The 26,586-nt window shown below is 43.7% G+C and overlaps 1 protein-coding gene across 1 annotated transcript in view; it reads left to right on the plus strand.

Annotated features, from left to right (window-relative positions):
• Nucleotides 1–1,303: 1,303 nt before the first annotated feature.
• rnf43 (ring finger protein 43) overlaps nt 1,304–26,586 on the plus strand; it is a 180,867-nt gene continuing 155,584 nt past the window's right edge. Inside the window, exon 1 of the mRNA XM_078225020.1 lies at nt 1,304–1,777. Within this exon, the coding sequence (XP_078081146.1) occupies nt 1,547–1,777 (231 nt within the window). The 5' untranslated portion in view covers nt 1,304–1,546. The remainder of the gene's footprint in view (nt 1,778–26,586) is intronic.

Consider the following 26,586-nt stretch of genomic DNA (forward strand, 5'->3'; position numbering starts at 1 on the left):
TTTCTTGCACACTATAGACACAAAACTATACAATTCATAGAGTACATAGGGGAGAAGGAAAGGAGTGAGCGCAGAATATAGTGTTGCAGTCATAGCTAGGGTGCAGAGAAAGATCAGCTTCATGTAAGTCCATTCAAAGGTCTAATGCCAGCAGGGAAGAAGCTGTCCTTGAGTCAGTTGGTGTGTGACCTCAGACTTTTGTATCTTTTTCCAGACGGAAGAAACTGGAAGAGAGCATGTCCGGGGTGTGTGGGGTCCTTTATAATGCTGGCTTCTTTTCCGAATTAGGATGGCGTGTGACATGAAGAGAAACTTTTTGGTGTTCTGTGTCTGCTACCTTTGTCCTTCCAGGTGGTAGAAGGTGATGAATAAACAAACAACACAATTAACTTATCATTGATCTCATTGCGGACCTCGGTGTGAACATATTGGCTTGTTTGGGTCTGCATTCAAAACAGCAGTGCCTCAACTTTCAAAGTAAATAAATTGGTTTTGAAACATTTTGAAATAGCCATGAAATGAATTAAATAAATGCAATTATGTTCATTGTTTTCTTATAATTACCAGCACAGGGCCATTGGCGGATTGTTAGGTAATTTTGCATAGTTCATTTGCTGCTTGATATTAAAATTGTGGAAAAATATACAGATTATTTCAGGAATATGATTTTTCTGCAATTTATCTTAATCAAAATGTATGAATGTAGATTTGCAAATAACGAGCATTCAAAAGATGAAGAGTATGGTGTTGCTGGCAGGCAGTTATTCCCAGCTCCCTCCTGTGGAACAGGCACAAGGCGGGAAGCAGCAGCTGCTGGAGTTGGCACTGGAGCTCGGACTCCTGGAGCAGCCTGGCGGCCCCGCCTACTCACCTGTCAATCGTCACACACCCTCCCTACCCACCAATCCGCTGCTCCGGAGGGCTTATCCCCGCCCACAGCCCCGCCCACTCATATGCCAATCATGTGTCGCCGCTCCGCCCACCTACCTGTCAATCACCGGTTCCCGGACACGCTCTCTGGAAGTTCGCTCTGGTCCCGTCCCTCGGGCTGTCAATCATCCTACCCGCCTCTTGGAGCCGGCACTCATGCCTTCCGCCCCGCCTCTGAAGCTGTCAATCATGTCCTCCGAGCCCGGCCCATCGAGCTGTCAATCAATGTCACCCCGCCCCTCGTGCTGTCAATCATCGTCACTCCGCCCTCAAGCTGTCAGTCAGGCCCTCAGCCCCGCCCATTGAGCTGTCAATCAGTGACCCGGCCCCGCCCTCGGCACGCTCTGCCCAGGGGAGGGAGGCAGAGTCTCTCAGTCCCGGTGGGTGATCAGTCTTGAGGACGGTTAGTGGGAGACGCTGTGGGATTGAAGCTTTGCGAGAGCCGGCTCGGCCCAGCGGGGGAGCCCGGTTGTGGCCGCTGGCTCGGAGTGGAGGGGGCGGGCAGCCTGCTGCCAGGTGAGCCGGTGCCGGTGAGAGCGCGTCCGCACCGTCCTCGCTCCCTCCCCGGGTCGGGGTGCAGCATGCCCGCGGCGGGCCCCCCAGCCCAGCCCGCATCATGAGGAGCGCAGCGCTGCTGCTGGCTCTGCAATGGCTGTGGAGCGCGGCGCTGGCGGCGGCCAGACCCGAGGTCGAGTCGGCAGCTGCGGCGGCGGAGACGGTGGCGGAGATCGAGGTGCTTCAGTATCGGCCCAGTCACAACGGGGCGCTGAGCAACAGCACCCTCCGCCTGCACGGACACTTCGCCGGGGCCGGCATGAGGGTGGCAGCGGAGGGCAAACTGCTGCAGGTAAGTGGGAGACAGGACTGTATTCAGCATGTGGGCACTGGGAATGTGGGAATAGGGATAGTGAGCACTGGGAAAGTGGGAATGGAGGACTGGGAATGTGGGTACTGGGGAAAGTGAGGATTGGGCAAGTGGACACTGGGAAAGTGGGGACCTGGCAAGTGGAGATCGGGACAGCGAGGACCAGGAAAGCCTGGAAAAGTGGGAATGAGGAAAGTGAAGATTTAAAAAATGGAATGCGAAAGTGGTGCAATTAAGGGAAGCTAGTTCTTTGATTGAGTGAATGAAAGCTGAACGCACTGCAAGAGATCTCTTGAGAAAATAGTAAAATTAGATGGCACTATATGTGGAGACTGAGTACCTGTGATGAAGTAAATCAGTGCTAGATGTACAGGGAGTGGAGACTGAATAATGTTTCAGATGTATATGCTGACACCTCCGATGTTTGAGAAACATCTCCCAAGTTTTTCAACTTATAGAAACTATTTGATGTGTTAAAAGGAGAATTTGAAGTCCTACAGAGTAGTAAAGCAATCACTTTTTGATAGTATTTTGATGTACACTTTTAATGCCAAGCTTTTTAAAGTCAACATACTGGCCATAGTAACCCCAACAGACTGTGCACTCGGGGCGCTGCTGGTTTGGGATAACACTCAACGCTTACTATTACTGCAAATGTTGCACATTTGGATAATTGCAACATTGTAAGAAAGACATGGAAAGCTAGCATTCCATATCCAAGATGCACTGACAATCAGTAGTATTGACTAAGAAGTCTGGAGAATCTTGTATTACCATTGGCTGATAGGTAAATTTATCTGGAGCAATTAATTTACAGCTTTCAGTTTAAAACAACTTGGGGGGGCTTTTCATTGTCCACTGCTGGCATCCCCCTGAAACAAAATATAGAAATCCGAAACAGTAGAACAAGTGAAGATCCATAGTGCTCTATTTCTGCCCAGTCAGCCTTATAAACCAAGAAAATAGCAAGTTTGATCTCCCCTAAGACTGACATTCTAATTTACTAATTTCAGTCAACTTGATATTTGAAGTCTCATAGTCACTGGCAGAAGAGGAGGAAAGCCAGTTGGAGTCACTATTTTATGACCTCTGTTAAAAAGTATGGCCATTGAGGAAGGCAAGATTCTGCTTGACTGGTGTTCTCTGGGTCAATAGCCTGCTAACACTCACTGCTTCCACTTGCTCATGAATCATGCCCAGGACTGGAGATTGCTGGCATTGTGAAACTGTGCCCTAGAAGAACTCAATGCCATTAGGGGAGGAGGGATGACATTTGTCTTTTTAAAAATATAATCACTTCATTGCATGGAGAACAGTGCCCCCTGGGCTTGAGTACTGTGTACAGTTTTGGTCCCTGAACCTCATGAAGAGGGGGCAACAGCAAAAATGTTCTAAACTGACTTCTGGAATGAGGTGATGATTGTATTGAGAGTTTGGAAAGAAGAGAGGTGATCTCGTTGGAACATATAAAATTCAGGTAGTTACTGGGAGGATGTTTTCTCCTGGCTGATAATTTCTTAGGAAATGTGTCTTCTGTTGCTGAGGTAAAAGGTTTGCAAACTTGCCGTATTTTATAAGCTTATGTAATGGCCAAGTGTGGGGAGGTAGCATTGTGCTATTTGGCAGATCTTTGATCTGACTTTGTTTGATCTGACTTTGATCAGCTATGCTTGATCTTGTTGAACGTTGACATTGCTGTGTGGAATGAGAAACGGTTTTAAGCAGGGCCCCCTGCATTTTCTCAGATGCATTTGTTCTGCACATTTACTCCATGGAAATATTTTATTCACCCAGTGATTATTTGTAGGATGTGTTCAAAGATAAATGTTGCTCTTGGAATCCAAATGGTTTGATTGGTGATGCTGTAGTAATCCTGCTCTAACTAAACTTGATTAATATGATCTAACTTTATCATGCTTGGAGTCATCAAGTTATTTTTGTTTCCATCTTTTCATGGTGTTGGGAGTTATAAAGGTAAAGCCACCATAAGTTTCTCAACCTATGACCAAAGGTTTCTCTCCCCTTTTGAGGAGGGAAGCTAACTGGTGGTGATTTAACCTGAGGATCACCGCACCTAAGGCGAGGGGCAAGGTTGGAAAGGCAGGGCCTTCATGAATAACCTGTGCCACTACAGGAATTGAACCTGCACTGTTGGCGTCGCTCTGCATCCCAACCAGGCTGTCCAGCCAACTGAGCTAAACTGGCATTGGGAGTTATATCGGGCAGGTGATGGCAGAGAGTTCTTAATACGTGAACCATGACTTGCTATAAGTAAATAGTCTTCTCACATCAATGAGCATGAAGAATATCATAAGTGCATTCGATCTTTTACTTATTCAGCACTATGCATTATCCAACAGGAGTCACTAGGTAGCAATCAGCAGCAGGAAATTTGCCTGATTTTACCCCACCCTCCAACATTTGGTTTAGGGTTGGACCAATTTCATTACCCCATCGCTACCCCAATTGGAATCATCTTACTCAGTACAGGACAAGGGATAAATCTGAATCATTCGTGCAGTTGAGTTACCATGCCAAATCTTACATAAAGTCACAAAGAACATAAGAACTTGGAGCAGGAGCAGCCCATCTGGCCCATTGAGCCTGCACCGCCATTCGATAAAGTCATGGCTGATCTTTTCGTGGACTCAGCTCCACTTACCCATCCGCTCACCATAACCCTTAATTCCTTTACTGTTCAAAAATTTATCCAACCTTGCCTTAAAAACACTAAATGAGGTAGCCTTAACTGCTTCATTGGCCTGGGAATTCCACAGATTCACAATCCTTTGGGTGAAGAAGTTCTTCCTCAACTCAGTCCCAAATCTGCTCCCTCTTATTTTGAGGCCATGCGCCCTAATTCTAGTTTCACCTGCCAGTGGAAAGAACTTCCCTGTTTTTCTCTTATCTATTCCCTTCATAATCTTATATGTTTCTGTAAGATCTCCCCTCATTCTTCTGAATTCCAATGAGTATAGCCCCAGACTACTCAGTCTCTCCTCATAAGCCAACCCTCTCAACTCCGGAATCTACCTCGTGAATCTCCTCTGCACCCCCTCCAGTGCCAGTGTATCCTTTCACAAGTAAGGAGACCAAAACTGTATACAGTACTTCAGGTGTGGCCTCTCCAGCACCTTATACAGCTGCAACATAACCTTGCTGTTTTTGAACTCCATCCCTCTAGCAATAAAGGACAAAATTCCATTTGTCTTCTGCACCTGCAAACCAACTTCTTGTGATTTATGCACAAGGACACCCAGGTCCCTCTGCACAACAGCATGCTGCAATTTTTTGCCATTCAAATAATAGCCCATTTTGCTGTTATTCCTACCAAAATGGATGACCTCACATTTATCAACATTGTACTCCATCTGCCAGACACTAGCCCACTCACTTAGACTATCTATATCCCTTTTCAGATTTTCAACGTGATCTGCACACTTTGCTCTGCCACTCATCTAAGTGTCATCTGCGAATTTTGACACACTACAGTTGGTCCCCAACTCAAATCATCGATATATAAATCTTAAACAATTGCGGTCCCAATACTGATCCCTGAGGCACACCACTAGTCACTGATCGCCAACCAGAAAAACACCCATTTGAAATTTATTTATTAGTCACAAGTGAGGCTTACATTAACACTGCAATGAAGTTACTGTGAAATTCCCCTAGTTGCCATACTCCAGCGCCTGTTCGGGTCAATGCACCTAACCAGCACGTCTTTCAGACTGTGGGAGGAAACCAGAGCATCCGGAGGAAACCCATGCAGACACGGGGAGAACGTGCAAACTCTGCACAGACAGTGACCCAAGCTGGGAATCGAACCCGGGTCCCTGGCGCTGTGAGGCAGCAGGGCTAACCACTGTGCCGTCTCGATATTTACCCCCACTCTTTGCTTTCTGTTAGTTAACCAATCCTCTATCCATGTTAATACATTACCCATAACACCGTGCACCTTTATCTTATGCAGCAGCCTTTGGTGCAGCACCTTGTCAAATGCCTTCTGGAAATCAGATACACCACATTTACAGGTTCTGCATTATCCACCACGCACGTAATGTTCTCAAAGAATTCCACCAAATTAGTCAAACACGACCTGTCCTTCATGAACCCATGCTGCATCTTCCCAATGGGACAATTTATATCCAGATGTCTCGCTATTTCTTCCTTGATGATAGATTCAAGCATTTTCCCTACTACAGAAGTTAAGTTAACCGGACTATAGTTACCCGACTTTTGTCTACCCCCTTTTTTAAACAGTGGCGTCACATTTGCTGTTTTCAATCTGCGGGAACCACCCCAGAGTCCAGCAAATTTTGGTAAATTACCACTAGTGCATTTGCTATTTCCCCGCCATCTCTTTTAGTACCCTGGGATGCATTCCATCAGGGCCAGGAGACTTTAGCCCCATTAGCTTGCCCAACACTACCTCTTTTGTGATAATGATGGTTTCTACGTCCTCACATGCCATAACTGCCTTGTCATCAATTTTTGGCATGTTATTTGTGTCTTCCACTATGAAGACTGACACACAATACCTGTTCAATGCCTCAGCCATTTATTTCCTCATTTCCAGTTATTACATCCCCCTTTCCATCCTCTAAAGGACCAATGTTTACTTTAGCCACTCTTTTTCGTTTTATGTATTTGTAGAAACTTTTGCTATCTGTTTTTATATTCTGAGCTAGTTTTCTCTCATAATCCATCTTACTTTTCTTTGTAGCTTTTTTCGAGGCTTTCTGTTAACATTTAAAGATTTCCCAATCCTCTCGTTTCCCACTAATTTTTGCCACTTTGTATGCATTTTCTTTCAATTTGATACCCTCCTTTATTTCCTTAGATATCCATGGCCGATTATCTTTTTTTTCTACAGTCCTTCCTTATCACTGGTATATACTTTTGCTGAGCACTGTAAACAAAAAAAAATTGTTTTGAAGGTCCTCCACTGTTCCTCAATTGTCCCACCATAAAATTTTTGTTCCCAGTCTACCTTAGCCAACTCCTCCCTCATCCCATTGTAATCTCCAAGTGTAGTATCAACGTCCTGCACTTGGTTGAAGTCATGAGCTTACATTGAGGCTTCATTTGAAGCAATTTTTTAAAGCAGCATCTAGGCCTTTTGGCTAAGATGCAAATGAGATCAAGCGTTGGAGAAGGTGCATTGCCTGCTCCAATCAGCTTGGATCATGTAGATCAAGCCCAAGGCAGGAAGTAGGAAGCCTGTCTTGTCAGCTTGGATCTGGAATGTCTCACTTGCTGAGACTTTGAATTGGACTTTGATTGGATTGAACTGGGTATATGAACAAAATAAAACTCCTCCCTTATCCCATTGTAGTCTCCTTTGTTTAAGCACAAGACTCTGGTATTGGATTTTACCTTCTCATGCTCCATCTGTATTTTAAATTCAACCAAACTGTGATCGCTCCTTCCGAGACGATCCCTAACTGTAAGAGCTAGATTAGTTGACCGTTATTATAATTGAATAACCGCATAATTTAGTATGTATAAAGTTTTGCTTTAGAAATTATGGAAATGTAGTTGTCATCAAAACAAATTGTTTTTGTTGGAAAATGAGTAGCTGAGTTTGTTTACCGTGCTATAAAATGCTCTATAGAGGTGGGAGTCCTTATTAAACACTGGTGTGTTGTGTACTTACAATTGTGGTGCAGTGTTGTGAGATTTTAACTGGCAGTCTGTGGATAGGGTGCTTTGAGATGGACTCCACCACCTGCTGCAGAGATATCAAGCAAATTCTTGCACTCTACAACCTCCTATTGTTATGAACTAGGAATGTGTCAGAACTCAACTAGATGAACAGTATAAGAATGTAAAAAAAAGAGCGGGAGAAGGTCAATCATCCTCTTGATCCTACTGTACCATTCAGTAACATCATTTTCTACCGACAGCTTCTGCACTATTCCCCTATCCTTTAATTCCCTTAGTATCAAAGATCTATCGATCCCTGACTTGCATTTACTCAGTAAGAACCAATGCAACGCCGGCATCTCCACATCATTGCATTTACTCAACAACTGAGCATCCACAGCTTTCTAGTGTAGAGAATTCCAAAAGTTTACCATCCTTTGGGGAAAGAAATTTCACCACATGTAGTTCCAAAATGGTCAACTTCTTATTCTGACATTGTGACTTCTCGACTCCTCAGCCAGGCTGAACATGCTCCTAGTATCTTCCTGAATTTTATATGTTTCAGTGAGATACTGCTTTTTTTCCTAAACTCTAAGGAATATAGATCCAGTCTCCACAATCGCTACCAATTCCTCATTCCAGGAATTAGTTTCAAAAACCTACGCTGTACTCACTCAAGTGCAAGTATACCCTCCCTGAGTTTAGGAGACCAAAACTATAAACCGTACTTGAGGCTCCATCCATTTACTGATGGATTACAGTAAAACTTCTTTACCCTCTTTCTCTAATCCCTTTGTAATAAAGGCTAACTTTTCATTTTTTTCCTATTAGTTTGTTGTACTCGCATTCACGTACAAGGACATTCAGATCCCTCTGAATGTTGCCATTTCCCAATCTCTCACCAATTTAAAAAAAACACTGCTTTTTTTTCCTGAAGTGGATAACTTCGCATTACTCTGCATCTGTTACATCCTTGCCCACTCACCTATCCTGTCTAGATCGTTTTGCTGCCACTTTGCATCCACCTCGGCTTACTTTCCCATTTAGCTTTGTATCATCAGCAAACCTAGATCTGTTACACTTGATTTCTTCATCTAAGTCATTGGTGTAAATTGTAAAATGCTGAGGTCCAGCACTGATTCTTGCAGTACAGCAGTTGCTGAAGCCTGTTAACCTGAAAATGTCCCACTTAGTCCTACTTTATATGTTCTGTCCGTTAATCAAGGCTGATGCATCACCCCCATCCAATCCCATGCATCCTAATTTTGTGTAATAACCTCTTGCGTGACACATTATTGAATGCCTTTTGAAAATCCGAAAACACAACATCCATTAGTTTCTCTTTCTCTCTCCTACTGCTTAGAACCTTGCAAAACACTTAACAGTTTTGTCAAACACAAGTTCCTTTTTATGAATCAGTGTTGACTTTGTCCAACCATATTGTTATTTTCAAAATGGTTCTGTGCTGCCCTGACCTCAGGCTGCCTAATGCCCCTGTTTTCCCTCTCCTTTCTTGAAACAGCAGAATTACATTGGCAATCCATAGGGGCTATTCTAGAATGCAGGGGATTGTGAAAGATGAAAAGCAATGCATGTTTGGGAAAGATATGGCTAGGTTAACCATATTTACCATATCACTGAGCTTTTTGAGGCATATCAAAGTTGGAAGGTTGTGTCGTTGCACTGATCTGCTGAGATAGCAATTGCCAATGTCAACTTGGCTCAGTTCATAGCACGCAGAGTGACATGAATTTCTTCACTCCAGGGCACCTGTACACTTCTAGACACGCAATTGTCAATACCCATATAGTTGGAGGTGCTGTCTTCAAATGAAAGCACTACATGGTGAGTGTCGTGTACCATACGGCACCTTTTTAAATATGAGAAAATGGTTTAAGTGTTCTACAACTTTCTTCCTTTGGCTAACGCTACCAAATATATTAACTGGTCATTCAACACATTTCCTACTTACGCGACCATGCTGTGCCAAATTTGCTTGCCTACTTCACAAGTAATTTGGTTGTGAAAGCACCTTGAGACATCCTGAGGAGCTCCCTAAAGCATTGTATATATAAAGGTTCTTAAAATCCTAAAAGAATTGCCTTTTGCAGTCACTTTAAGGACTGAGTGCTGTTGTACTTGGTTCTCTCATCTATGACCCGAGTGCAACCCAGGCAGCACGGTGGCACAGTGGATAGCACTGCTGACTCACAGCACCAGGGAGCCGATTCCCGACTTGGGGCACTGTCTGTGTGGAGTCTGCATGTTCCCCCTGTGTATGCGTGGATTTCCTCTGAGTACGCCGGTATCCTCCCACACTCCAAAGATGTACAGGCTATAGTGATTGGCCATGCAAAATTGTCCCTTAGTGTCAGGGGGGGCTAGCAGGATAAATATGTGGGGTTACGGGGATAGGGTCTGGGTGGGTTTGTTGTCGGTGCAGGCTCGATGGGCTGAATAGCCTCCTTCTGCACTGTAGGGATTCTATGACAATTGTATCTCATTCTTGGGACCAACACTGGCATTTAAGTTCAAATCCAGCCTGAACTGATGAATATCTGCTCAACGTGCAGTCCTTTATTGAACCAGTTCAAGCAATATCAATCTAGTTACTGATGTGCATGGCTTTGCTGCACAAAACTGACCCCAATTCAGCACCAACTGCCCAGCTCACTGAGAGGTGAAGGCTAGCGGGTGTGGGAAATCGAGAGGTTGTCGGGGAGGCAGGGGTATTGTCCTGTTCGGGCACTTTTACTTTGGACCTGATTGTGCTGTGCTCGATCTGGGAGTGCCTGATGCTGACACTAAATCTCTAAAGTGAGTAGAGTTCTCCACTAAATCCTTCACCCTGAATGTGATAAACTAGTTGCTCTTGTCCTGGATTTGTTTCCAATACTAGGAAGTGAAATATTGCTAACGTAAGCAGTGAGGACTAATTAGACCCCAAACCCTAAAGATTTGTACTATTCGGATGAAGAGGATTGAATGCTTGGCACCATGCATGCTGATGAAGCTCCCAAGATTGTAACCTGTCGAAGTAGAGTGATAAATTGATGTCGGGTTTGTACAGAATCCTGTGCATGATGGCGGATCATCTCTCCTGTTGTAATGTTGCTACCAACACAGAATGCACTGTACAGTTGCAGTGTGAAATCTTGTATCGCCTAGGGGAATGTCGATTTACAGCTTACTGCCCTGAGAACAGGATTCTTTCATCATCTCCCTTTGCGTCAAAATATAGTACAAGTAGGAGTCTCAACTCCTGTATTCACTGATTGTGTTTGACTTGCGTCTAAGGGAAACCTTGGTACTAATAAGGAGAAGCGTCATCTAGATTTCTAACTCCAACTCTTTAGAGATCTTTGTGCTGACATGTGGACGTTGCTGTGTTTGAGTGTGGACTTTGAACCAGTGCAACATACATCCCATATGGGGCTTGGTCCTTTTTGCTGGAGCCTGGAATTAACCTTTCTTAACTCCTCCTTGTTCCTGGTGTATTAATGATGCAATTACTATGTCAACGTTTTCAATGCTTGTTGACACACACAGCATGCATGATCAAGGATTAAAAAATGAATTTACTGACAAAATGATCCGAACTAAAGGTGCAGAATTTCCTTGTCCCCCTCAATTTTCCTTCATGATGTGCTGAATTAATAACCTGTCTTGGTGCTTAATAAAAATTGCACTTTTAATGAACTACAAGTCCCATGTAAAGATGTTTTAAAATCCTAATTTCACAAATATATTTATTAAATGCAGCTAGTAAATTTCTTCTGTATGATTTTTTGTTGCTTTCATTGAGGTGTCCTCCAGGTGGGGAGAGGCAGTAACGGTACATTTTGGTGGTGGAGGCAGCAAGTAATATGAGACAACTAGTTAATATTAGGCGATGAGATTTGTGGCGGGGCCAGAGAGCATTGGCAGAGAGTCACGTCAGCAGGTCACAAAGTTGATGAGTGCTGTTTGAGAGCATGAGTTGGAGGGGCTTGTATATTGGCCCATTGGGAGCTTGGTGAGATTAGTGCAGATTGTGTATCCATCTGGATGGAGGTTGGTGCAGATTGCGTATCCGTCTAGGTGGAGGTTGGTGCGGCTTGTATATCTGTCTGGGTGGAGGTTGGTGCAGATTGTGTTTCCTCTGGGTGGAGGTTGGTGCGGATTGTGTATCTGTCTGGGTGGAGGTTGGTGCAGCTTGTATATCTGTCTGGGTGGAGATTGGTCTAGATTGTGTATCCGTCTGGGTGGAGGTTGGTGCAGATTGTGTTTCCTCTGGGTGGAGGTTGGTGCAGATTGTGTTTCCACTGGGTGGAGGTTGGTGCGGATTGCGTGTGCGTCTGGGTGGAGGTTGGTGTGGACTGTGTATCCATTTGGGTGGAGGTTGGCGTGGACTGTGTATCCGTCTGGGTGGAGGTTGGTGTGGACTGTGTATCCGTTTGGGTGGAGGTTGGTGTGGACTGTGTATCCGTCTGGGTGGAGGTACGTGTGGACTGTGTATCCGTTTGGGTGGAGGTAGGTGTGGATTGTGTATCCGTCTGGGTGGAGGTACGTGTGGACTGTGTATCCGTTTGGGTGGAGGTACGTGTGGACTGTGTATCCGTTTGGGTGGAGGTACGTGTGGATTGTGTATCCGTCTGGGTGGAGGTACGTGTGGACTGTGTATCTGTTTGGGTGGAGGCACGTGTGGACTGTGTATCCGTTTGGGTGGAGGTTGGTGTGGACTGTGTATCCGTCTGGGTGGAGGTTGGTGTGGACTGTGTTTCCGTCTGGGTGGAGGTTGGTATGGACTGTGTATCCGTCTGGGTGGAGTTTAGTGCAGATTGTGTATCCGTCTGCGGTTGGTTTGGGTTCTGGTGAAGTGTTTGGAATTTGACAATGATTGTAGATTGGCTCAATGTGAGTTTGATGAGATTTATATCTTGCCAATAAATAGTAGGTTGATAAGTCAGTGGGGTGTGGGTGAGGGTTGTATATTGACCCAGCGAGAAGTTGGTTTGGGAGTGGAAGGTTAGCGAGGGTCATCTAGTGGTGAAGTTGAAAGTTTTTGAGGGTTATATCTACCCAGTTGCGGAGTTTGGTGTAGGTGACATTTTCAAGGTGAGGTGATGGCACCTTTGTTTCTGGGGTCTGGTGTCAGGGCGAGTTATGCTGATATTAAATGCCCTGTGAAGGAGGGAGGGGAAAGGAAGAGGACCTTAATAACAGTCTTCTCTGAGAGTAGACGCTATTCAGACTCTTTTATTGGTCTGCTTTTAAATGCAGGATATTTTATCTCTCTCGTGGACTAGGTTTTTTGAATAGACAGTGACCACAGCTGGTGCAGCAGAGAGAATCATTTAAGAGTGCAATGCTGCTGGACTTGCAGTTTTAAATGCCTTGAAAAATTGTATTTACTGGTACAGTAAATTTCTGTTTGTAGCAGTGCCGTCAACGTTCAGCGTACTGTCCTGTTTATTACGAGTTTCTAAAGTGCTGCCACCATTGAATTAGTGAATGCTTTTTTTGTAATGTTTGATCTCAATCTATAAGCAATCCTTTTGTTTCTCCTCCCCACCCAGACTTGGTTACGGAGAAATTCTGGCCGATGCCATTAACACTTTGATTGCTGGTGACCTCTTTCTCTCCGCTACGACGCCAGCATTTGTCTTTGCGTTAGTTCAGGCTGGGCGCTGATTGTATCCCTGGTGGTGTTGCTGAAATACAAGGAGTTGGTGCTCCAGTTTGCTGCATTTTTACTTTGTCAATGGGTGGTAGCTGGGCTTTACATTCAATGGCTCTTCAAACAGATCAGGATCAAAACCCTCCTGTATGAATATCTGTAATTCAATTCCTGTGCCAGGGGTTAACCCAGGCTGTTTGTAAAAAGAACATTTCTCTCTGAATGCTAGAAATCTGTTACTTCAGAGGAATGTATTGGACAGAGTGAGAGCTATGAAACTGATAGGGATCTGTTGTATTTTAAATTCTTTTTAATCTTCATGGCTGACGAAATGAATACATTAAGTAGATGAAAGGCTGGGTTCTGACTGAGGAGGTGTTTATTGAGTAGAGAATTGAAGCCCAACCCTAAGTACAGCTAAAACAAGCCAAAAGCAAACATGAGAGATTTGTTTATCTGAGTACTTCAAAGCGGTTTTCTCTCAGATCACCTGATAACCAGTCCTAAAGTCACACTGACTCTAATAAAGATGAAGATAAAGAACTCTTTATCTCTGATCCACATCTTTGGAGCCTTGTATACAGTATGGAGCCTGGCTTGGAAAACAGCTAGAAACCCATTAAAAGTGACTAAAAGGCGAAACTAAGAGAGCCCACCTGCGTGTATCGTATTCAGTTTGAGTTGTGTGCCGGTCACTCTATCTGCTTGTGGAGCCCGTTTGATCCTGACTGAGTCACCCTGGCTCCAGGTGCATGGATCACAATACGACAGGAGGGCTAACGGAGCACCTCAAAATGGAGCAATTATTCCACCCTCACCCCGCCCCTTTGAAAGCATAGACCAACATGTTTTGGTTTCCCAGTCACCGACCAAGAGCAGTTCTTTGCAGGTAACCCAATATTATCTGTCAGCAGGCTGCAAGAGCAAAGTAAAAATGGTGTAAAGTAGAAAAAGCTATTCAACCAGGCTGGGGCATCACAGCCATTTCTGATCCTGTCTTTACCTGGCATCCACATAGGGGTCAGGAGAGGTCATTGGATGTTGATCAGGGACAGGAGTCCTGGCTGAATTTTGAGTTTTCAAGTCCAAGGACACTGAAACCAGATTACTGCCACGGTGGAGATCTGCTAACTCAGCACTTGTGAAGCATTGAAAGCCGAGAGCCCCTTAGTCTGTGTGTTCAGTGTCACACTGGACAGCACTCATTCTCACGGAGCGAACCAAGACAAGCTCTGAGGTCATTATTCCCATCCTACTGTTCTATCTCAGTAGTTTGTTTTTTAAAAAAATATTTTCCCAATGTTACAACTTCATTTTTGACCCTCCTTTGCATTGTTCCGTTCAGCAGTGCAGATACACATTCACACACAAGATTTCAAATTGTCCAGTGGTTATGGTATGGTTGAGAGCGGTGTTGTGAACTGGTAAATACAGGATGACGTTGAACTTTCCTGTTTTGTGCATTATCTTTGCTGTATTCACTAAGTGAAAGCAGTGTTTTAATTGAACCATTTACATCAGATCCCAGATTCAATTACCACTACCGCACTAGCTGATTTCAACTAGGACGGCAGTGTTAGAGAGGGCTGCAGGAAGCCTCAGCACCCAGGGACAGAGGGGTGGTGGGAGAAATGTTATTCCTGTTTACCTCTTGTCCCCTGCCTCCCAAACTCCGATTGCTATCTAGTAACAGCTGCTGGAAATTCCTCGTGTGGATGTCAGGATTCTTCTGCTCCCTAAGGTTGATTAACCTGAAGAATGCCCCCTAGGATGAGGTGCAATGGAGCTGAGGCCCCGAAGTCACCTATTTATAAAAAGACAGGACGACAGCAGAAAAACCAAATAAAAGCTGTCAGACAGTGACTTCTCGAATACAGGCAAGATTTCATCTTTGGGTTCGTTTTCCCCAACAATTGTGCATATTTTATCAGTTTCATCTGATGTACCAATAACTAAAATGTCATCGGCTGGATCTGGGGCTGGCGGTGAGATCAAAGTCTTTTGAGCTTTTTTTTCTCTCTCAAAACACCAATAATGAGCAGACAATTTCGCCAACACAGACATTCAGGAAAAGATCTAATCAATAATTAGTCCAAGACACATTTCCACAGACCTGCCTATCTTCAAGCCACTGGGAGTAAATACTTTCACAAGTTCCACTTTGATTTTTAAAAAAATGCAGAATCACTTCACTACTGATGGAAATGTTTAACCAGGCACTTGAGTTGAATGAACTTCCTGAGACGTTAAGATCAGCGTAAATCACAGAGCTCTTTAAAAAGAGCAAAAATCCACTTCTAAGTGAAATGATAGGATAAGTTCTGTTATCAGCTGCAACTACAAGATAGCTAAATGCTGCTACTTACCTCAAAGGGACCTTATCCTGTCTGATTCATGAAGACAAACTGGATTTTGTGAAAGGGAGGCTGTCCCATTTACAACTGTTGCTGGTTGGTAGCCTTATTGCAGGTGTAGACGTGCCTGGCACACTTGCTGAGAGTAGCATGTTTGCTGATATTGAGCGGTGGATTCTAGATTTTGGACACAGCCTTCTGAATCCCAAGTGCCTGCACCTACCCAATTTATGACGCATCTTTCCTGTTGTGAGCAGCGGGTGTTCTCAAGTACCAGCTCGATGATTAATGGCCTCACTGGCCAATCAATTGAGTCAGAATCACTGAAAATGTTGAGTATTGAGCAAGACCAGCAAGAGTTGTGAAGGATTTCAGATTCTACTGGCACAAAGAGGTACAAATGACCATTTTGCACTTGCTGGAGTTTCATTTGCAGTGTTGTGTTCCGTGTCATCACTGTTTGTACAGTTTTTTGCAGCATCAAAGGAGGAAATTCAGGGAAAAGGCTGATTCCAGAATGTAGAGGTTTGAGTTATGAGAAACGATTATTTATCTTTTTAATAAGTAAATATTATTTACTTTTTAATAAGTAATAGACATCAGCGGAGGTGGAGAAATTTGATGATGATCTTTTAACAGTTCCATGAGTACAGAGAATCTGGATCCAGCCAAGTTATTTCATGAGGTGGCGGATCTGAAGATGCTTTTTAAAATTGAAGTTGTTGACAGAAATGAAGGCCACTTTTTGCTTTCTGCTTTAAAAAAAGGATTCCACGATTGTGGAGCAGATTGTGACGGGATGGACAGTCAGGACAGTTCAAAGGAGTAAATTCCTCTCCCGGAATGAAATACAGAGCTACAGCTTCAAAATCACGATGAGGAGCACGATGGGTGGTTTGGAACAATAATCTAGGTTGACCTGTGGTCTTTACCTGCACAGCAGTTGCACAGCAAGCTCCACTAACCCCAGGGAAAAGGTGTAGAGTGAAAAATAAGAAGCAAGGAAGAGGAGCCAGGTCATATGGAGGTGAGCCAAGCTGGACTGGTGCCCAGAGAAAAGGGAAGGGCAGCAGATAAAAACCCTACGGTATTGTCCTTTTTTATGTTAAGTTTAGATTGTGTTCTGCCCACTGGCGCACTTGAGTAATGATTTGAAAACACTTCATTGTCCAACACTCGGCATTCAAAATGTATTAATGATAATTGGTGACTGTATAAATACTGGCTATGAGAAAGTTGTTCTGTTACAGGTTTCTTGTGGAAGCTTATCTACTCTGCATCCTCTGCCGTTGTTCCTATTTTGGGGTGAGCGCCAACTTAAAATCTTATCACGACATAACACAGGAATGGCTTCCATCTTGTCCTGTATTATGATTGAATGACATGATTGGGGGGTGGGGGCAGTTACAGGAGTGTCCCAGAATGATGGGATTCTGAGGCGATTTATTGCGAAACTGTGTGGCTGAGACAGATCGTTCGGGGCTCAGCTTTTTGCATTCTAGAAAATGCTGGTCTCTTTCCTTATTCCACATCTTGTTAGAAAGGAAATGTTATGTATGCAGATAATACTCAAATGGTTGAGTATATTAAACATTGCAGACTGCTTGTATTCAGAGGGAAAGAGAATGGACCTCCTTTAGGCGGTCACTGCAATGAGGTTGGGGAATTAGCTTGGGGATCAGGAAGTGGGCAGTGGGGGTTAGGTGGGTAGGAACGAGAGACAGAGGCAGTCTCCTCTGGTGGAAGTTATACTTCACGTTCTTGATGTGTAAATGTTTAGTTGCTGTATGATGCTGGTATCCTTTGATGTGCTTCGTGTAAGATCTTTACCTCAAAATGTTTTACTTCAAAACAAGCTAAGATTCTACATGATACAATAACAAACTATTCAGCTCATTTCAACATAAATAATCAAACCAGCCCCCTCCCCCTCAAAGAAAAGCCATGAAAAACACATCCCGAGTCAGTCGGAAACTATGCAGGAGAGGAGGAAGTACTGCCTTTGGAATATGTTTACAAATTAGAGAAAGTTCTCCAGAATGTCTGTGTAGTGCAGACTGGACACCATGTTTCTCATACTTACACAATGTGAAGCTGACTGCTCCCAGCACCAGAAGGGATCAGGCATTCTAGCTGGAAGGGTGGATTTGACATTTCTTACTGGAGAGCCACCTTCAATTGCTTGTTTAAAGGGAAAACGAATTAAGATGCCCATGACTGTTGCAGAAAACAAGTGGCTCCCAAAAAACAGTCTCTTCCTACAGTTAAGCATTGGGCAGAGCAAAGCCATTATCTTTTGTCCCTGCCGCAAGCTGTGTCGGTGTCACAGAAAATGCTGGGAAATCTCAGCAGGTCTGACAGCATCTGTGTGGGGAGAGAATAGAGCCAACATTTCGAGTCTAGATGACATGACCCTTCGTTCCAGCATTTTCTGTTTTGTTTCAGATTCCAGCATCTGCAGTATTTTGCTTTTATCTGTGTCGTGTCACCACTGATTATGTTAGAACCAAAGAATTCCTGAAGTGCAGAAGGCGGCCATTCGGCCCATGAAGTCTGCATCGACTTGCCTACCTTACTTCGTGCCCTATCCCCTGCACATTTTACCATGGCTAATCCACCTAGCTTACTGTCCAAAGATGTGTTAGCATTTCACTGAAATTGATGAGCAGTGACTATATATCCCATTACCTTGTATGTTCCATGCAGAAACATGCAGCATCTGAACCACTGGGATTTCGGTCTGATGTATAAGGTTACAAGTACATTTCTTGAACCAATGTATTTCATACTTGAACAGAAAGATGTGACCCTTTTTGAAAGATAAGTCAGCTCCATGTCATCACCACCTCTCTTCACCACTCCATTTATGTATCACTGGTTTTCTTTGCTTCACAGTTGCTGGCCATGTTTTTAGCTGTCACGACTCTAAGCTCTGTAACTTCTTCCTACACTCCTCTGCCTCCTTTTTAGATTTTGTTTTAAACCTATTTCTTTGAACTTTTGGTCTCCTATCCTAATATCTCTTTACATGGTTGTGTTGATAACAATCTTGTGAATTGCCTTTGGGCCCGTTACGATGTTAAAGGTGTTATTTAGATGCTTGATAATGTGTTGCTGCCTCACTGTCCGAAGTGTTAGTAAAGTTCAAAACTAGCTTGTTCAGCCTTGCCTCATTAAACCTGGAGACTTGGTTTGAAGTGTTTCCCTATCTCCAATTGTTTAACCTCCCCCAAGAAAGTAGGTGTTATTCTACCTGGTGCTCTATGCCTCTTAAACAGCGTAGATTGGATTACATGGATGTTAAGCTAAGTTTTGTCTTGCCGTGTGCCTATAGCAAAGCTGCTCTCACTGATAAGTTGAAACCCACTTTGTTTAAGCGGAGGAGGCAACCTTGCAGTCACGTCAAGCATCATTCAGCCAGGGCTGCGGCTAGTGCATTTTGAGGAGTATATGTAGCTGGATAACATCTATGAGGTTCCTGCTTTCAGCAAACCTTGTGTTGTGATGGTTTAGGATTGAACTTCAAAATGGATTTGGATTTTGGCAAATCACTTTTCGAAGCAGGTGATAGATCCAGTTCAAAAGGCTCACCATACTTATGATGAATGCAAAATGTCTGTAAGAATGAAGAGCAAAATGAGACCATGCCATTTTACCCATGGAGCCTGTCTTTCCTGTAGATCATACAGAATCAAAGCACTTGTGAATCCATGCAGCACATTTCTCCTCGAGGTTATCTTACAACCATTTCAGAAATGGCAATGAGTCCACAAGTCTCCCTGCGTAACTGAGTCCAAAACATCCTCATCAATCATGTATGAACCCCCTCAATGCAACAGTGTCCTTTTGAGGATGGGGTACTGTCTTGGGATGAAGCTAAAGTCTGATTTGTGTGGAATGCCCCTAATAACGTAGTGACACTCGAGCATAGTTAGATTTTCACATGTGAAACTGCCTGAGGGTACATGCAGCCTCTTCGGACACTCCTTTCCAAATGTCATGTAGGGTGTGAGCAATTTGCACATCTTAATTTCTGATTCGATTTTCCTTTTTTTCACTGCTGTCGCTGATACTTAGGATTGAGGTTTATGCTTTTCAATATCATTGTTATTTCTGCTTTTTCCTCTTTTTATATACATGGCTTACATACTCTGAAGTTTATTTTAACTGTTAAGATTTTTTATCTGTAAGTACACGTGGGGCTAAAGCCTATCTCTCCCCATGAACCACCCTCACCTCTTGCACACCCCCAACCATTCCTCAAGATGTAACCTCCTCAAGAAAGCAAGTGAGGAGTTCTTGTAGCTTGTTCTCAGTTGTTCGTAATGATGATGCCCTGTGAGGGTTTTGATGCTGTTAAGTTCTGTTGACGCTGTTCCCCTTCAGCATGGTTGGAGTTGTGGCTCGGGTGGAGAGCTGTTTGTCGTTGTTCACTAACTCCATGTAACTGGTTAATAATGAGTGTGTTTGGATTATCTCTTCCTGTTCCTGAAATCCCCAGTCCTGGTTTCCTGCCATCACTGAAAAACCTGTTTACACTTAAAATACCAACTTAATTCACGTCCAGATGATCCGAATAAAATCTTCAAATTTGGATGGAACATTTATTTAAAGCTCGTTGATTTGTGTATTGGTGGGTTGTCAACTTTTGTGAAGTGATGTTCTTCACAATTTCCATCCTATTACCCACACGAGTAATTTGAATGACAACAGCAGATATCGAATGTGTCAGTGTCTGCCTTGGGGCTGTCACAGATGGAGAGTATATATTGTGGTGGTGTTTTGGTTTAGAAGTGCTATCTGACGAAGGAGCAGTGCTCCGAAAGCTAATGGCATTTGCTACCAAATAAACCTGTTGGACTTTAACCTGGTGTTGTTAAAACTCTTACTGTGTTTACCCCAGTCCAACGCCGGCATCTCCACATCCAAACTGGAAAGCAGCAGGCAATCTGAGGCTGGAATATTCCTGTTTTAATTAATTTGCTGCCAGTTTTTCTATGAATTGCACTTGACTCCAAGCTTACTGGCTCGGAGCATCAACTTAAAGAGCAGTCCAAGTCTGAAGTACTTTGGTCTGTACCTTATTATTTGTGCTTATTTTAGAAACATAATTCCATTCCATACTTCATTAACGTTTGTTTTCTCCCTCTGTGCTTCTGGACGTGTGTCTGCAGTGTTCCCTGGCTCACTGTCGGTGCAGTATGCTAAGATGTGGGTTTTGGGGGATGACCGATCAGATTTCCCAGACTTGGCAACAGCCAATTCAGTACAAGTGGATGATGCAGCCCATTCATTTGGTGGCCAGTGATTAAATATATTCAGTGGGGAATGTGTCTAATTGGACAACGTTTAACCCTATTGCAAATTGGCAAACAGGTGGTGCAATGGTTAGAATTCTGATTTGTTTGGATGTAGTCTGCTTAGTTGGATTGAGCATCTTCCCCATTCTCCAGTTCTAAGGGCACTGAATGAAATGTTTGGAAGTGTGCCGTGGCCACTTTTGCATGTGTATATGTATATGTTGTACGCATAATTGGCACCGTTGCAATTTCTCTTCGCAAACAATGACTCTGTGGGCTTCTTGCATCTATGTTGCTAAGCCTGGCTCCCTCATTATGCAGGAGGAGGGAATTCCAACCATCAAGTCTGTTCTGCTGCTCCAACTGGAGCTATTTCCTCAAATCCTGCTTTCCTGCCAAAGAAATATACTTCCCTTCTATCGTCTCAAAACCCTTAGCAGGAGTTGAATTCTTGCATTTCGCGCAAGCAGTCAATATTGGCAGTAAGTCAGCATCCAATCAGTGTTTGGTGATGTGTACTTTTTCAAAGAGGAACTATAATGTTATTGCACATTGTATATTCTACAGGTAGCTGGTACTCTGGGGATAGGAATGAAATGCTTATTTGGAAAGGGATTGGATTCCCACCTGGATTCAATAATGCCAATTTTCATTCATATCGTAATTTTAACAGCTTATTTTTAAAAAAGGCCCTGAGTTGCTTCACCAATAGAAATGGACAAGTATGTGGACACAATTAAGTGGAGGGAGAGGCTGAAAACATGGTTGAAGAAAGGGAGCAGTGGAGATGTCGAGGGATTTGGAGAGTTACAGAGAATGGTTCAAACCACCCTTCTCAGTGGGGAGATGCAGGTAAAGACCAAAGTCAATGGTTTGAAAGTTGAATGAGGGAATGTGAAGCTGAAGGGGAGACCCAAGTAAATACAAATGCATTAGCTTTGCTTAAAACACACGCTACAATAAGTACTTATCCTGTGCTGCCAGCTAACAATTTAAAAACTTTGTTAGACAAATTGGCACCCTGCAAAACTGATCTGAATTCTAAACATACCCCTTACAAGAAACATGATATACATATGTTTATTAAAGGTACAGTATCATTATCAGAAGACAGGCAGTTGGAATAATTGAAGTTAAAGATAACAGACGCATGTCTGAAGGTCTTGGTGACAGAAGAACTGAAGTAAGGTTGAGTCCTTCGGGAATTGCAGAAGTGACATTACAGGGTTAGGAAGAGAAGCCACTGTCTACATTTGGATAGGTTGAAGTTGAAGCATTCAACAGCAATCCCATGGAGTTGGACAGCAAAGGAGCAACATTGGAGGAGGATGATGATAGCATCATCCTCCCCCAGTGTTGGTATCAGCTGTTCAGATGTTCCATAGTGACTGAAGGAAATCTGAAGACCTTCCAAGAAAGACCTTCCAAACTCGGAAGGGGTTGTGATATTGGTGAGGGTACATCAGTGCTTTATGGAGAGTTTTGAACAGTGGTTCAATAACTGGACAAGCGGCAATGGCATGTTGAAGGCTTTTCGAGAGAAAAATGAAATTAAGGTTGGGGTGCAGTAGAATTTGAGTCTGCACCCAAATGTGTCAGAAATCCAGTGATTGGGAATGAAGTAATTGAGTTTATTCCACCAGCATTGTTAGTGTGACTTGAATGTTCAATTTAATTCGTCTTATTTTTAACCATTGGGTGACTCGGTGAAATTTTTTTTTACACAAATATTTTGATCAGAATTGTACCATTCCAACATTTATACATTTGTGCAGAATCCAGATACTATGTATTTGATTTGATTTATTATTGTCATATGCATTGGTATACAGTGAAAAGTATTATTTCTTATGCGCTATACAGACAAAGCATATTGTTCATAGAGAAGGAAAGAAGAGAATGCAGAATGTGGTGGTACAGTCATAGTAAGAAGTTTAACAACACCAGGTTAAAGTCCAACAGGTTTATTTGGTAGCAAAAGCCACACAAGCTTTCGAAGGGGCTTAGAGCTTCGAAAGCTTGTGTGGCTTTTGCTACCAAATAAACCTGTTGGACTTTAACCTGGTGTTGTTAAACTTCTTACTGTGTTTACCCCAGTCCAACGCCGGCATCTCCACATCATGACTACCATCGGTACAGTCATAGCCAGGGTGTAGATCAACTTAATGTGAGGTTGATCCATTCAAAAATCTGATGTCAGGGAGGAAACTGTTCTTGAGTCGGTTGGTATGTGATCTCAGATTCTTTATTCTTTTTCCCGATGGAAGAAGGTAGAAGAGTGGGTGTTCAGGGTGCGTGGGGTTATTAATTATGCTGGCTGCTTTTCTGAGGCAGTGGTAAGTGTGGACAATGTCAATGGATGGGAGGCTGGTTTGAATGATGAACTGGGCTTCGTTCACGACCCTTTGTAGTTTCTTGCGATCTTGGGTAGAGCAGAAGCCATACCAAGCTGTGATACAACCAGAAAGAATGCTTTCTATGGTGTATCTGTAAAGGTTGGTGAGAGTCGTAGCGGACATGCCAAATTTCCTTTGTCTTCTAAGAAAGTAGAAGCGTTGGTGGGCTTTCTTAACTATAGCATCGGCATGGAGAACCAGGACAGGCTGTTGGTAGTCTGGACACCTAGAAACTTGAAGCTCTGAACCATTTCTACTTTGTCCCTAGTGTCATTGACTTAGTTTGATTTGGGTCCATCTAATGTTTATAACGCCATGGTGTCTGATTCTACACTCTGTCTCTTCCCCCAGGACCCATCTCTCCCTCACATTGCAGTTGCTAATAACAATGTGTAAATGAGCCAATCAGCCCTTAATGTTCAAAATTCAAATCATGTTTTCAGCTGAGATATCCAAAGGAGTGGAAAGCAGGAGAGGGCTACAATGTGTGTGAGATTCAGCCTCCATTCCCAGGAGTGTGTCTGGTGGGTGCTCTGTACCTCCTAGCTTAGTAACTTGTCTATCTTACACAGTTCCAGATTATACTCCCTTGCTTTTGGTAGAACTCTGTGGCCTAGTTCTGTCAATATTAGGGTAGTGCTGTGGGTTTTGCTTGTTCCTGGGATTTGTGGTTACTTATTAACTTTGCAGTGTCATTTAGAGCCGATGGTATAGCAAGCAACAGGGAATGAATACTGTGCGACAGTACAGTCCCAGAGTTTGCCACTTCTGAGATTTTCTTTACCTGTGCGCAAGTCCATGTACACATGATTAACCATTGTGCCCCTAAATCTTCACCTGGCCATAATTTCAGCAAACTAAAACAACAAGTTTTTGTAGTATGTATGTGACACCGACATTGGGGAGGCGGGGGGGGGGGGGGGGGATTCTCGCCCTTATCCAAACAGGAGAGAGGGAGAGAAAAGGGAAGCAGTAGCAGCAACCTCCTTTAATCCTCCTCACTGTCACTTCCACAACAACAACCAGCAGCAAAACAGCAAGCAGTGACTTTTTAAACATGCAACCTCTCTCTCTCAACGCCACCCTGAGCCAGGGCTGGGGAGAAGATAGCACTCATTAAAGAGAGAGTGCGAGAAGGGCGTTAAAAGGATTGCTGCACAGACAGGACCCCCCCCCCAGCGTTTTAGCCAAAATTAACTGTTGGGGAGAGGGGGACTAAGGGGGTTTAAATGCTGGGGTTACAGGTGGTGATGTGACTCCACACTGGTTAATAATGTGATTGATTTGGAGAGAGAATGGCCTTTTAATCCTCCACTTTCTCATTTCGCCACCTGGATTGGTGGAGTGAAGGGAACCTGCTCGGGGCTTAGGCTGTGCTTCTTGATTTTGGTTTTCTGTCATAAAAAAACAAAAAATAAGGGAGGGGGAAGCCGGGTTGGAGAGAGAACTGTGTGTAATGGCAAAAGGGTCAGCTAGTGCTTTCAGTACAGGAAAGTCTCAGTGAGAGAGTAAAAAGCCATCAGATTTGGGGTGGCTGGAACCTATCTAATTCAGTCCCATTGTAAAGTGTGTTTGCCATTTGCAGTTTCGCCATTTGCATGAATTAGTGGGAGCAGTGTGACTCTACTGCGCACCACTATCCATCTTCATGTGACATGCAGTAAAACCACCAGGGGAAATCCAATCTCCACCCAGAAAGTACAAATAATTCCTGTTCCTCCCACCCCCAACACTTTGGGAATCTCAGCCATGATAAAATTCTGAGCTACCCTTGCAGCACAACCGATATTTTAGTCCCCCCTTTGACAACATGAGAGAATTCTAAAGCAGCCGCACCTCCTCCCAACACGCACACACAGGCGTGCGCAAATTAAGTCTCAAGCATCTGACCATAGGTACTTTCTTGTATGCCAAATCAAACATAAGTTGCTGTTTACTCTGTGGATATGGTGTGATACTCAAAATTGGCAGCATCAATGCTAAGGGGTGGTTGAGACAGTAAGTGCCATTGACTGGTACTGTTGTAGCTACCTATTTAGATAGACCTGAGGTTTGAGATTTGTCAGTGACCTGTTGAAAATCCTAAACTTGCAAGGATTGGAGTGAATAGGAATCTGCTGCTGTTTTACAGTCTCGTTGCTTACAGTACTTAAAGCATTGGAACACCACTCCCCAGTTCATGTGCCTGCTGTCCGTGACCATTCAGTGATAATCTCTGTGGCTTGGGGTCTATATTTCCACTGCAAAAGCAGCAAAGTTACTCGCCTAGAAAATCCAGCTCCATGATTTTAATTTAGTGTCGGCTTATAGAGTTGTTCCTTCACTCTAGAAGGGCAGACTGTACAGGTAGATTTAGCCGATTTTGGATTTAATAAGTTGTATATTTTATCCCTTATACCAGTTGTTTGAAGTGTAGGAGTTGGAAAATGCTTCTCACGGCTCAGTTAACATCTGTCATAATTATACAGTGCCCAGCCAATTTCCAGCAGCATTTTGAGTGAGAATCTCTCGACCACTTGAGATTACCTTTTAAGTCCTTTCAAGCACTTCATGTCTGCTTCTATTATCGTGGACTATCCAAAGCACAAATGCCCAATCCACATGCTGTTATTTTGCCTTCGCTTCCTTGCCCAATATGCAATAGTAACTCTGGCTCAGCTCCTTGAATTAAAAAAGAATGTCAGACATTTTTTGGAATATGCTGATACTGCCAGGAGTGGTATTTATTGTCCACCTGAACCCTAGAGAAAGTGATAGTGAATCACTGAAGACCCTGTTATGAAGGTTTCACAGTACCATTGGGTGAGGAATTCCATGATTTTGACATGATGGTGAAAATATCATTATATATCAAAGGCATGATTGAAAATTAACTTGTAGATGATACTATTCCAATGCAAAGCTGGCCTCTTCCCTCTCATAGAAATCATAGAAACCCTACAGTACAGAAGGAGGCCATTCGGCCCATCGAGTCTGCACCGACCACAATCCCACCCAGGCCCTACCCCCACATATTTACCCGCTAAGCCCTCTAACCTACGCATCTCAGGATTCTAAGGGGCAATTTTTAACCTGGCCAATCAACCTAACCCACACATCTTTGGACTGTGGGAGGAAACCGGAGCACCCGGAGGAAACCCACGCAGACACGAGGAGAATGTGCAAACTCCACACAGACAGTGACCCAAGCCGGGAATCGAACCCGGGACCCTGGAGCTGTGAAGCAGCAGTGCTAACCACTGCGCTACCGTGCCGCCCATGGGTTTGGCTCAACACCATCCATGAGGGCATGGGTTTGGGAGGTGCTGGAGAAACCTTGGCGAGTTACAACAGTGCATCCTGTACATGGTACACACTATAGCCATAGTGGTCGGGGTAGACATTTAGGTTTGTGGATGACATGTTGATCAAGTAGACTGTTTTGTCACGGATG

The sequence above is a fragment of the Mustelus asterias genome, chromosome 12, assembly GCF_964213995.1.
Source record: "Mustelus asterias chromosome 12, sMusAst1.hap1.1, whole genome shotgun sequence".
In the NCBI taxonomy this organism is placed as follows: Eukaryota; Metazoa; Chordata; class Chondrichthyes; order Carcharhiniformes; family Triakidae; genus Mustelus; species Mustelus asterias.